This window comes from Camelus ferus, chromosome 3 (assembly GCF_009834535.1).
Source record: "Camelus ferus isolate YT-003-E chromosome 3, BCGSAC_Cfer_1.0, whole genome shotgun sequence".
In the NCBI taxonomy this organism is placed as follows: Eukaryota; Metazoa; Chordata; class Mammalia; order Artiodactyla; family Camelidae; genus Camelus; species Camelus ferus.
The window spans coordinates 91,480,672-91,493,426 of NC_045698.1; the positions used below are offsets into that span (position 1 = coordinate 91,480,672).

At 54.1% G+C, this 12,755-nt stretch overlaps 2 protein-coding genes across 3 annotated transcripts in view; one reads left to right on the top strand and one right to left on the bottom strand.

Moving 5' to 3' along the window:
* Positions 1–7,129: 7,129 nt before the first annotated feature.
* The window catches only part of LOC116662702, a 94,114-nt gene continuing 88,488 nt past the window's right edge, over positions 7,130–12,755 (bottom strand). The window contains exons 4-5 of one of the 2 annotated variants that reach the window (XM_032476675.1): positions 7,393–7,709; positions 7,130–7,286 (exon numbers count right to left, since the gene is read on the bottom strand). In XM_032476675.1, the coding sequence (XP_032332566.1) occupies positions 7,149–7,286; positions 7,393–7,709 (455 nt within the window). In that variant the 3' untranslated portion in view covers positions 7,130–7,148. The remainder of the gene's footprint in view (positions 7,287–7,392; positions 7,710–12,755) is intronic. The other variant, XM_032476673.1, reaches the window with a different exon arrangement.
* Positions 8,039–10,593, top strand: CSF2 (colony stimulating factor 2). The gene is made up of 4 exons (XM_006184088.3): positions 8,039–8,368; positions 8,466–8,507; positions 9,236–9,361; positions 10,161–10,593. Exons 1-4 carry the CDS (start codon positions 8,210–8,212, stop codon positions 10,266–10,268), a joined length of 435 nt encoding a protein of 144 aa, XP_006184150.2. The 5' UTR covers positions 8,039–8,209; the 3' UTR covers positions 10,269–10,593.

A 12,755-nucleotide genomic window follows, 5' to 3' on the forward strand; every position in this document is an offset into this window, starting at 1 on the left:
GGGTGCCAGGTAGGCAGGCAGAGACAGGCCCCTCAGAGCTCCCTTGGTCACTGCTTTTGTCCCTGGTGTTTGGCCACCCTGGGCCCCAAGGCACTTTTGGGTCTCAGCCTGATCCCTTCCTGCATTCCTCACTCCTTTCTCCCAGGCCAGCCCAGCCCGACCTGGCCACTAAGGAAACAGCAAGACTGGACAACCATGGCCTGAGGCGTGGTGGGCGTATAGAGATAGAGGGATAGGATGAGGCCACATCGCTGTGTTTAACACCAACAGGAAGGAGCCAGGGCAGAGGGAGAAAGATTCTGGAGGAAAGAGGGGTCAGCCAAGCAGGGTGGGATCCCCAGGGCCATGGTGGGAGCGAGGGAGGGGGAGGCAGAGGGTGTGTGCACCAGGGTGGGGGATGAATGAGCTCTCATCATGAGCTAGGGCCTCAATTTTCTCCTTGAAAACCTCAGGTCAGGCTCACGGAGGGGAAGATGGATCAGGCAAAGTTGCTGCTGCCCTCCCGAAGTGAGACGAGATTCAGAACCCTGCCATGACCTGAAGAAGTCTATGATGGCCCCCATTTACGTATGAAAATAATGAGGCACAGAGAAAGTAAGGAGTCCAACTCCAGAGCCTCTGAATCCTTAAGTCATAGTGCTTTGGCGAATGTCCACTGAGACACAGCAGCCCTTTGAGTCTAGTCCAGCCCAACAGGGGTCTCCCCCTTGACAGGACCCAGGCCTCCAGAGGTACAGACTGGCTCCACAGCCTCCTGGTTCCGGCTCCAGGGGTCAGTAGCACAGCCACGGTGCCTCAGCTCCACCCTCTGTTCACAGACCCACCACACATTTGTGGCCAAAATCCTCTGCATTCCCATCTGTCCTGTTTCCTACCCAGCTCCCCCACCACATAAACACTGAGATTTAGATCCATGTCTGCCCCATCCCCACACCTCATGGAGATTCTGAGAGAAAGACCACTGGTTTACAGCTGTCCCTGCCTTGGTGGGTAGTCAGGGTCTCCTCCCTCCCACTCAACTCCTCAAAGATCCCGGACTTACCTTTCACCTCCAGCCTTGGCTCATGCTGTGACACCCTCCCTTTCCCCTCCATGAGCCCCCTCTGCTCCGCTAGGTCCACAGAATCCTAGTCTGAGGCCTTTTTGCCTCCTCCTCAGACAGGCACCCTCCACCCCGGTTGCCTCGGGACTTCCTTCAGCAGACACCGGGCAAGTCTTGACTCGGCCCACCCTGGAGGGCACATGGGCTGTGCTGGAGTACAGCCAGGGACAGTAGACTGTGACAACAAAGATGTGAGCCTCTGAGGGGTGCTATGTTGGGAGGACCTCGGGTGGGGAGGAAAAGGAGCGTGGTTGTGCCCATGGCCACAGCCATGTGCGAGGGTCACAGTCCCAGCATAGAGCTGTAAGAGCACCTGGGAGTGAGGGCCCATGTCCGGGGGGTGGAGGTGCTCCTTCTCCTCCTCTTCCTACTGCATTTGTCCTGATCCCTGTGGGGAAAGGGGCTGGGGCCCTCTTGAGCACCATAATCAACAATGGAGACACTGTTATCTCTCCAAGGGGCTCTGAGACTTGAAAGGGGGTGGGGGAACCACACTGAACAGGACCACCCTGCATCAGTGAGCATCTAATAAATGTGATTCTGCTCTTCTCAGGCTGAGGGCAGGACTCCATGGTTGCTTGTCCCTGTAAGGCAGGGCCCTGGGCCCCTGGCAGCTTGGGACCACCTCCTTCCACCCAGGACAGGAGGCAGGACCAGTGAGGACAGTGCCCTGGACTTGTGTTCTCAGTTTGCTCTTTCCAGGAAAATCCGTGTGACTGAGTCATTTCCTACTCAGCTGACCTCGAATACCCAGGCTGCCTAGCAGGGTTTGCCTCCTGGGGCTGGGTGTAGGACAGTGTTGGGGTGCTGGGGAAAGGTCTGCACAGGGAAGCTCCTTATCAGGGAAGCCTAAATCCACACCCATCAGAAACCTCTGGAGATTTGCCCAGACCCCAGCAATCACTCCCCTCTCTTCCTCTTTCTAACAGGGAGACAGAGGCAGGGAGGGATGGGGGAAGGGGGAGACACCCAGTCAGCCAAAACAGAAAACACCTCCACATACAGCCCAGAGCTCTCTAACCACCTGCAAAGCAGGCCTTCATCTTCTTGTGGAGTTAAGCCAACTGGAGTTCAGAGGTGGAAATCACAGCCTGAAGTCATGCAGTGGGAAGTGACCCAGCCTGTTGGCCTCCAACTCTGCATTCATCACAAAGGCAGCTACTGTGCTCCCAGGACGCCACACAGGAGGCCTGGCACAACACTTGCTAGGATGTGGCCTGAGAGCGTGGGAAATGAGCGTGTGTTCAGAGAGTGGGAGCTATGAGTTGGTGGCCCTTGGGTGGGAAGGAGAGATCCCCAAGGACCCCTCCAGCCATCCCAAAGACATTTTGTGAGCCACCCCCCAACTACTCCTGCTGGGTCCTCAGTCTGAGTCTGGTGAAGGTGCTCTCATCCCTGTGAGGGGCTGGGGGCCTCTGGGGGAGGTGCTGGAAGGAGGTAGGGGGCCCTTCCCAGAGGTAGAGGTAAATAACAGGGAACTGAGGCTCAAGACCAGGGCCCTCTGGGACCTGAAGAATGGAACTAGAAGCAAGAGATGCACCTGCCCAAGCAAGGCCTCATGGTGAGCCCGAGGGAGCCCTGGCACTTCAGAAAAGTCCTGAAAGAAGCTCGTCCCAGAACCACCCATCCTGCCCAGCACAGAAAGCTGGCATCTGCAGCCCTGACTCTGCTCCATCAGCTCCACAGGGATGGGTGAGGGAGCTAGGCTGGGGTCCCTAGGCTCCCACCCAGTACCTTGGCCTGGACTCCAGCCCCAAACACAGAGGGCAGTGAGGGGCACCCTCAGGTCTTTGGAAAGTTGTAAAGGCTTGTCTTCTAATGATTTCTCTTACTTTAAATTTTTCATGCAGCCCCCGTTGGCTTTCTCCCAAGGAAGCAGAAAAAGGCAGTGGCCCCTTCTAGGTGACTGATGACACTGATAGCCAGGGATGAGATCAAAGGAGAGAGTCACAGGTGGGGATGCATTTCTAGCCCTGTAGGGAGTCCTCTGGGCAATTGGGAGGCTACACGGGGGAGAGAGAGGACCTGGCGTACCCATCCATGGGTGTCATTGCCTGAGTGTACAGTTGTTAGGTCCTGGGAAACAGCAAGGAAGCCCCAAGGCCCAAGGAGTGAAGTGAAAAAGGACATCTCATAATTCTTGGCCCAGCCTTAAAAGTTGGCATCACCAGGCATTACCCAAGGATTGGCTCACTCTGTGCAGCCCTCTGGTGCTGGGAACTTCCTCTTCACCAATGACTTCCAAATGTCTTGGACCCTGACCTCTCCCTGACCTCCACGTGCCCACAGCTGAATCTTCCTGGAGGCCCCCTGGCCTCTCTAACTTGCCATATCCAGTCCAGTCTGGACTGGCTCCCCAAACTTGTCTGATAACTTGGGTCTCCACCATCACAGCAAATGGCCTTGCTGTCCACCTATCTGTCTGGGTCAGAACCCCAAGTGTCTGAGGCTCCTCACTCACCTCGTACCCCAAACACACACATCCAACAGATCCACTCAAGGCCTTCTCTTAACTCATTTCACTCTCATTTCATGACCGCCCCCTCCTAGCTGTCCATTTCCTGTGCACATCTTGGTTGGTGCCCTTAACGTGGTGCCTTTGAGTCTGGGCCTTGTCCTCCTTGCCCCTACCCAATGTGAGCACCAGATGTGAGCTCTGAGTGAAGGCGGCTGTGAGGTCAGCCACATCTCCAGCCTCCTGGAAGCTGGGCAGTGTGGATGCAGAGTCCACATGCACATGGTTGGGGGCTAACCACCCTCACATCCTCCCAGACCAATCAGGATTTGTCAGTGCCAGCGCCAAGGGACACCCAGAGAACAGGACCAGAACTGCTCTCCTGGCCAGTCTGGCCTTCTTGAGGTGAACCTCTGGAGATCTAGTCAGAGGATATGCAGGACAGCTCCACCTGCAGCTGCAACCACAAAGACCAAATGTAAGTCTGGTGTGGCCTGGAGTGACCAGGATGCCCTCTCAGGGAAGGATGAGCAACTCATGGTGCTGTCCTCACACTGGGATCTCCCAAGGGTGCTGCAGGACCCCATAAGTGTGGAGGCTGGGCTCACTACCTCACTGCATCTGTCCAGAAAGATGCTATCTAGCGCTGGGGCTGTGCAAGCGGTAGCTGTCCCTGAAAATTCCAGTAAAAGTAAGTCCTTTGCCCAGTTTAGACTTCAGAAACCTCCCAAAGGAGTGAAGAGAGGAGAATATAGGTTGAGCACTGTCTCCTCCCTGGGAGGATACTCCCACAAAGGTTCCTGGGATAGACAGTAGTTTCCTCTGTGACACAATAATAATTAAATCAATTTTACAGATGCCGGAGCTGAGGCTCAGGCAGGAGAAAATTTCTTGGGCTACCCAGGGATCAGTGATAGAGAGTCCAAGCCTGAGACACAGAGATGCCTGGATGCCAGGCTCTGCCGGGGAAATTCTGCCTTTGGCCCCTAGGGCTTCCTGAGGATGGTAACAGGCTCCCTAGATTCCCTGACAACACCTGGAGGAGTCTCCCTTTACAGCTGCCCCAAGGGGGACATCCCTCTGTTGGTCTAGCCAGATGACCAGCATTTCCTGGTTTTCTGATCCCTGAGAGAGAAGACATCAGGAGAACAGGAACAGATATGGGTTCTAATCCCTTCTCTACTATCACTGATTGGGTAGGCTGGGTGAGCCAGTGGTCTTCTGGGCCTCAGGTCCCCAGGAAGGACAAGGACCTGCACCACGGGGTGGCAGGCCCAGGGAGGGTGGGATCAGCTAAGATGCTCGTGCAAAGGTCCCACGGGATGCGAGGCACTCTGAGGCCTGTTTCCTTCCTCTTGTAATAACTTCCTCTGTGATAAGGATCCTGGAGAGGCCATAAGCCGCCGTTTCTGTGGGTGGGACACTCAGAGGAAACCTCTTCCAGAGCATTTTCTCCTGACCCTGAGGGAAAGGGGCTAAAGAGGAGTCACACTGCCCATCTTGGTCCCCACCCTCACCCTCCCACAGTCCCTTTGGCGCCCCTGAGTCAGCATACCCGCTTGATGTTATCACTGCCACTTTCCACGCAGTGCAATCTAGGAATGCCTGCCCATGTCATAGCCTCAGCCCTGATGTCATCTTTCCAAGAGAAAGACGTGTGGCTGCCCACAAACCTGACTGCCAAATCCATGGACTTCTGGCCTTTGGGTGCCAACTTCCATGCCTGGAAGCCACCCTGTGGCATGGACCTCTCCTCTCCTGTGGCTCCTGCTCCTCCCATCCTATTCTTCCTGGGCCACTGACCCCTGGCCAGTCTCTCATTCAGCTGTCATGCCCCTGGCCATTAAACACTGATGTTCTGGCCTTCAGCGCTTCTTCCCAAAAAACACTGCATGGCCTTAGTCATCACATGAACACGGATTGCTCCCAGGTCTGTCTTCTGCCCACATAGCCTCTGAACTGTCGAACCTGTGGGCCTTAGATCCTGCAGACCTGCTCCTTCTTTCCCTAAGTCCCTACCTTACACACCAAGACAGTGGTTCTAACTCTTCTTACTTACACTCCACAGTATACTCTGGGGAGGAGGGTGAATAGATTAACCTTGTTCTTCTACCTATGGGGCTACAAAGTCCATAAAGATAGGGCCCTACCTGTTTCCCCCTCATCCTTGTATCCTCTGCTGAAAACCTAGGAAATGCTCAAAAAATACTGAATGAATGAGTCCGTTACATCACCAAGATTATACCTCCTAAATCTCTCTGGAAACTGACTTCTCTTCACCATACCTATTCCTAAAACCTTCTGCCTATCTATGCCCCAGACACTCTCTCCATCCTGCCTTCCCTCTCTCTCTCACAACCTGACTTGCCCACTTGACTCTATTTGCCCTTTCAGCCTGCACAGGGAGGCAGCTGGTCTCTGGTCTCCTAGGGCCCTCAATGTGGGAGAGGTGGTTCCTTGGTGGTTCCTCTGAATTTCCCCCATCCCCCTCCCACCATGGGAGGGTCCACAGCTATCTCTCTTCTCCACAGGACTGAGAGCCTCAGAGCCAGACAAAAGGGCCAGTGGGAGGGTCCCGTTCATCTCCTCCCCAGCACAGGGCTGGGTGCAGATTGGAAAAGTTTGTTGACTAACTGTCTGAGCTGTGACGACTCATTTCCAAAAGGAAAGTGACCTCCCATCTCAGAGAGGCCACACCACCTCTCTGTCTCCCTGGCCACAAGCTTAGCCTCAGCCTGTGATGTCCATTCCTCCCACCCAGAATCCAGGGCACTCACACAGATCTCCACTCTGTGTGGCACACCCATCTAGTGCCTCTGAACCCCTGATGCTCCCTGAGAGCTCCCTGGAAGAGGCTAAGCAGAGGTCTCATGAAAAAGGTAGAGGAAGGGCTGGGGCTTGGATATGCCACACTCTTATCGCTTCCCCCCAACCCCCGCCATCTTGCCTGGCCACCTAGGAATGCTCCACCAGGCTCAGAAGGGTAGGGCTGGCCTCATGGTATGGCCCAGATCCTGGAAGGGACCCCAGAGGGGTCTGGAAGACTAAGGCCAGGCTTCTCCCTACAAGGACAACAACCCTGTTACTATGCAGTGAAACTTGCCAGGGCTTCAGGCTTGGGCCACAGTACTCAGACCACGAGTTTTACCTGCTTCCAAGGGCTGTCCACCTGAGCTTAGCAAATGTCCTCACCATGTCTGACCCCATCAATCTAGGCTAAATCAGCCTCTGGGGCCCAGAAACATCATATCCAGTGTGAGGAGCTTCTCCCATATTAGAGGGGCACCTGATTACACAGACGCCCTTCATGTAAAACAGCCTCCCATCCTGACACACCTGTGAGTACAGACATCAAACACACTGACACACAGACACTCAGAAGCATACATGTGTGGACCCCATACCCCTTTGACCATGAAACTCATGGCATGGGGAAGTAAACACAAACTCATGCTGTCCTCTCCAAACTCCATTGTGAAAATCAAACACTTGTCAGTCCCTCAAGAGCCTGTGGCTTTTCCAGAAGCAGTTCTTGTTCCAGGGGAGGCCCCTGGAACTGGAGGTGGGCTGGGGCAGGGGCCATGTAGGAAGTTAAGCCTGGAAGACCTTGGTTGAGAAGCCATTATCCCCTGTACCTGCTGTGGATACAGCTGTGACCCTGCTGGTGCCTGGTCTCAGCCAGGGTCTGTAGATAGGAGTGCAGTGCCTACCCCAAAGAGGCAGTCTGCCCTGCAGAGGGAAGCGAGACAAGACTCACATAGCTCAGAGGGAAGGTGCTAGAGGCAGGATTTGAACTCAGGACCCTGACCCACCCCAGCTGAGAGCCCCAACCCACCTCTGCTGCTTGGGAGCTGAATATGGCTGTGTAAACCAGGATTGTTGCTGTCAGATGAGATCTCACCATGAAGGAACACTCTGGAATCGCTGGCTGGACATGTACACGGTTGTCATTCCCTCTGTTCACGGGCGCTGTGGGGCAGAGGTCCCCAGCTGGGCACAGCTTTCCAACTGCCCTGGGTCCTCGGTGGGAGCTGAGGTGAGCTGTCGTAGGACTATGCCATTTGGCCGGAATCTGCCTAGGTAGACAGTGGAGCAGGCTTGTGAGAGTCTTCCTCATACTCAAATCTCTCACTGTAGCCAGCACAGTGGGCTCTAGGAGGAGAAGGGAAGGCTGGGATCAGAATAGGCCCCAGGGTGGGCACAGCCAGACCAAAGGCTTCTTAGGATAACAGGCAGGATGGGGAGCCAGGGAGGGAGGAGGGGCCAGAAGCTTGATCCAGTGTCTCCCAGGCCCCGCCCCGACCACTCCAGGCCAGGAAGTCCAAGCTGTGCCCAGAGGCCCCTCATAGGGAGGGGGAAGCCTCGCACCAGACTGTCCGGGAGGGCTGGAGAACGCTCAAGAAGGCCAGCAGGTGGGCTGCCAATTCTTGGAAGGGCTCATTAATGAAAACCCCCAAGCCTGACCACCTGGGGGAAAGGCTCACCGTTCCATGTGTAGCTGATAAGGGCCAGGAGATTCCACAGTTCAGGTAGTTCCCCCGCCTCCCTGGCGTTTTGTGGTCACCATTAATCATTTCCTCTAACTGTGTATATAAGAGCTCTTTTGCCAGTGAGCCCAGTGCTCAGAGAGAAAGGCTAAAGTCCTCTGGAGGATGTGGCTGCAGAACCTGCTTCTCCTGGGCACTGTGGTCTGCAGCATCTCCGCACCCACCCGCCCACCCAGCCCTGTCACCCGGCCTTGGCAGCATGTGGATGCCATCAAGGAGGCCCTGAGCCTTCTGAACGAGAGTAATGACACTGATGCTGTGATGGTGAGTGAGGGAGGGAGCACAGCCCAGGCCTGGGCCACCTCGCTGGCCTGGACTTGCCCTGCCTGTCAGCTTGGTAACACATTTTCCTTTTCTACAGAATGAAACAGTAGAAGTCGTCTCTGAAATGTTTGAGCCCCAGGTAAGATACTTCTGTCTGACACACCTTCCCAAAGGCCTCTGCCTTGGAGGTTGGCTCCATTTTAGACAGACCCTCACAGGGTTGTCTACTTTCTTGCTAGTCAGCCAGCTGCCAGAGGGTTGCTCAGGAAGCCGCTGGCCTTGCCGCTGTGGCAGTCACGTGAGCGCCTTTATTAGCTGCTGTGAACAGACCTAACATTCAAGGGATAGGGGTTGTCAGGGGACAGGTGGGTAGGCAGGGGTTTTGTTATGAACAGGGGCTGTGGGCTCTGGGCACTCACTGTGCCCTGAGACTAAGTCCTGTGGAACCAGGGTGCTGGCTACAGAGGGATACAGAGAGGTTTCAGGAACAAACCTTGCTCACACAGCAGGTCTTGGTGAGGGTCCCCCTTCTGCTTCTTCCTGAATGGTGAAAGGACAGTGGCCTCCTTTCCTGGGAGCTGGGACCCTCTCATGATGCCAGGTCAACAGAATGTGGCTGTGCTAGCTGCGGATGGCCTGAGCTGAGTGGTGAGGAGGAGTCAGACTTGTGCCTGCTGTGGCAGGGGGACAGGGCAGTATGTATGACTGGACCCGGCCTAAGATGAGTCAGAAATCATCCTGTGCCCCTCCCAGGCCTTACTCTTGGGAGATGGGGATGAGAACAGAAAGGAGTGATGGGGAGGTTGTCCTGTGCCCACCAGAGTGCACTCAGCCACCTGCTCACCAAGGAATGGACATTTCCCACAGGAGCCGACATGCCTGCAGACTCGCCTGGGGCTGTACAGGCAGGGCCTGCGGGGCAGCCTCACTTCGCTCAAGAGCCCTTTGACTTTGATGGCCAGCCACTACAAGCAGCACTGCCCCCCGACTGAGGTGAGTGGCCACATCAGGTCCCCAAGCAGGAAGGTCTCATTCTAGGAGGGTGGAGGGATAGTCAGGGAGAGAACTCTGGCTGTGGGTGTTCAGGACCCCAGAGGGTTTCTGTGTCAGCAGGTTTGCAGCGACTAGCCCCTCCAGTGAGGGAGCAGTCCAGCCCATTTTCAACTCCAGGAGTTAAAGCCCTGGAGCTCCAGAGCCTACAGCGCTCCCTAGCGGGAGCTGCTACTAGACCTGTCACTGCTGTCCTTACCGTTAACGAGGTCAGAGGTGAGGCAAATACAAGGAAACTCACACCCTGCCTAACTAAGGCCCAGAGGAAGTTCCGGGGCCCAAGTGTCACCTTCCAAAAGGACTTTCCTCTGGCTCCTCATGGAGTGCCTGGGTTGCCTGGGTTGCCTGGGAGCAAGGACAGAGGCTTACCTGGAATGGGAAAAGGCCCCAAACATTCCTTTCCTGTGGGAGAAGAGTGACCTCTGTGGCTTTGATTCCTGCCCCTTCTGGGCTCCTGGAGACGGCCCGGGCCCAGCTACCCTGCCCTGGCCTAGGACAAAGAGGCGATGGTGGCCCAGTTACCTAGCAGACCAGCCTCTGGCTGGCACTTTACCAGGCCCCTGGTCCCACCGCCATTGGGAGAGCTGTGCACCTGACCCAGTTAGCAGGTAAACGCCAGACAGGCCCTCTGGCCTCTTGAGTTCTAAGAGGCAGCACAAAAGCATGCTGGTGCTTCTTCCACGTTACCCACTCACGCCTGGACTCAAGTTTTCTTTCTTTCTTTCTTTTTTTTTTTTTAAAGGAAACTCCATGTGAAACCGAGATTATTACCTTCAAAAGCTTCAAAGAGAATCTGAAAAATTTTCTTTTTACCATCCCTTTTGACTGCTGGGAGCCAGTCCAGAAGTGAAGCAGGCCAGATCAGCCAGAAGTCAGCTTGGGAGCTTACCTCACAGACTGCTGCCCTCCTACCCACAAAGAGCCAAACAAAACTCAGGATCTTCACCTTGGAGGGACCACAGTGGGGGCCAGGGCTGTAGGGGGCACAGATTGCTCTGGGTCATGTCGACCCCGATACGGCCATGGTAGGGGAATGGGAGCTGTCGTACACTGGCAGGCAACAGTAATATTTATTTATATATTTATGTATTTTAATATTTATTTATTTATTTATTTAAGCTCACACTCCATATTTATTTCAAGATGTTTTACATAATAATAAATTATTAAAAATCTGTTCTTACTTGTGTAGTTTTACAGTTTGTTTTCAACCATAAGCAAATGCTGGAGATGCTCCTCCCCCAACAGGGCAGGGAGAGGAGGAAGCTGGGAGTTGGGGGAGGAGGCAGAGGCCTGCAGCTAGTCGGGGCAGGGCGGTTGGAGGGGCAGTGCTGTCAGAGCACACAGAGGGTGAGTGCAGGCCTGTGTGTAGCGTTCTGCATGTCTGAACATGCTTCCCTGGATGCTCAAGGGTTCCTACCCCAGAGAGACGTTTCCAGGTTCACTTGGAAGTCCAAGTAACCCAGCCAGGGGGAAGCTTGCTCCAGAAAAGGGGCATCGTCCTTCCTGGGCAGGTAGGGGATTCCTGGGGCTTGGCTGGTCATTGTTGAATGGGCCTGTCCTAGCATCAAGCAAAACACCTGTGCCCCTCAGAGGCCTAGACCCTGTGGCTGGGCCTTGCCCCTCACACTCCAGGCTTCAACCACTCCCAGCATGAACAAGCAGATAGAATAGCTGTTCAGGGAAAAAGAAACCAAACCACAGGGGTCAGAGCTCAGCATATTTACCAAACTTTCCCCAAAATGGGTGATCTTAATCTTTGAGAGTCAGAATGTAAGTTCATAATTTGTTAGTATATGGCTCTAGTGTGGCATTTTTTGAGCTGGTTTTTGTTTTCACATGAAATTTCGCATGCAATGTGGCGCTTTCCCCCAAAATTCATGTCCTTCAGGCTGAGAAAACAGCAGCTCTCCTTCTTCCCCTTGCTTTGCCAGTAAGGCCAGAGCTCTTGTTCCTGAACCCATCCTCCTGTGTCCCTCCTGGGGTCTGTGAGGAAGTGAGTATGCCCCTAAGTGTCAAGTGGGCAGTGAGGCCAGGCTTCTCCTTGATGGGTGGGCCAGGGGAAGCTCGCTTGGTACTGCTTTAGCTCCTGCCTGGCTTTTTCCACCCCACTTGCTCTCTCTGCTCTGGCCATCACCTGCAGACAGTGCCAGTCCTGGCCAAAGACCTGCCCCATATATAGGCAGAAAGATCATGAACTGAGATGTGATTATGAATAAAAATTCTTAGACCAAGTCTGAATTTCAGCAAAGACAAAAATCCACTAAGTGTGCTGTAGTCATAGAAAAACACATCTTGCCCAGAGATAAGGTAGGTCCTTTCTGTCTTCCACATAAACCAGTGATAACTGATAAGAGCTTTAGCATTTCCTTAGACTCATATATATAGGTAACTCTCCCCACAGAAATGCTACCAAGCCCAGGGCTCAGATCAGCTTAGAGCTACCCTCAAGCCGTATCATGTACCTGTACGTGCTCCTGGCTTGTGTGCTCTGGGGCTTGGAAAGCCATTCCGCCCGAATGAAGATGGCCAGCACATCTCTCCAGGACAATCACACGGCAGTCTGCGCTGAGATTCAGAAAGAACTTACGGCTGACAACATTATATACAATGTAAGTCTGGGTCTTCATCAAACATCACTTTACTCTCAGGGACCTCTGACAAAAGCTGTGCTTCTGACGAACTTTTCCTGCTTCCAGGGTTCCTTCAAAAGGCCCCAGAACACCAGTGAGGTAAGGAGCAATCACCCCATGGTCACATCTGACCGCATTTGAAAGGTATCACTCCAGTTGGCACCAGGGCAAAGAACAAAAGATGCTGGGTCAAGAAATTTGGGGAGAGAGCTGAGAGTTTGAAGATAGAGTCTCCAGCTCAGCCAGCAGATGCACCAGCGGCTAGATCCTCGGATTTTCTGCTTTCTCTTATCATCGTCCCAGAGCAGCCCTGTGCCTGAGGAGAGACCAGATACCCATTGCAAAGCTTGCAGGGCCAACAGGTCTCCTGTGGGAGGGTAGGGCCTGAATTTGGGTCTAGGGCTCCATTTGGCCAGGGTAACCAGGGATGGATGAATTTGGGGTCAGCCAGTACCACCACCAACTCAATGCCCCCGACTCTGTTTCAGGAGCTCTGCTATGGGGAGTTTATTAAGGACTTCATCTCCACCCTGAAGGAAATCTTTCGGAAATATAAAGAGGACTATCACATAGAAAAGGTTTATAAGGACATGGATGAACTCACCAAAATCTGCCCAAAGTTGCAAGTAAGTTTCTGTTTGCTCTTAGGGGAAGCTGAGACATCATTCCTCTTGCAATCACAGCCAGAGGCCCAGTGGGACAAA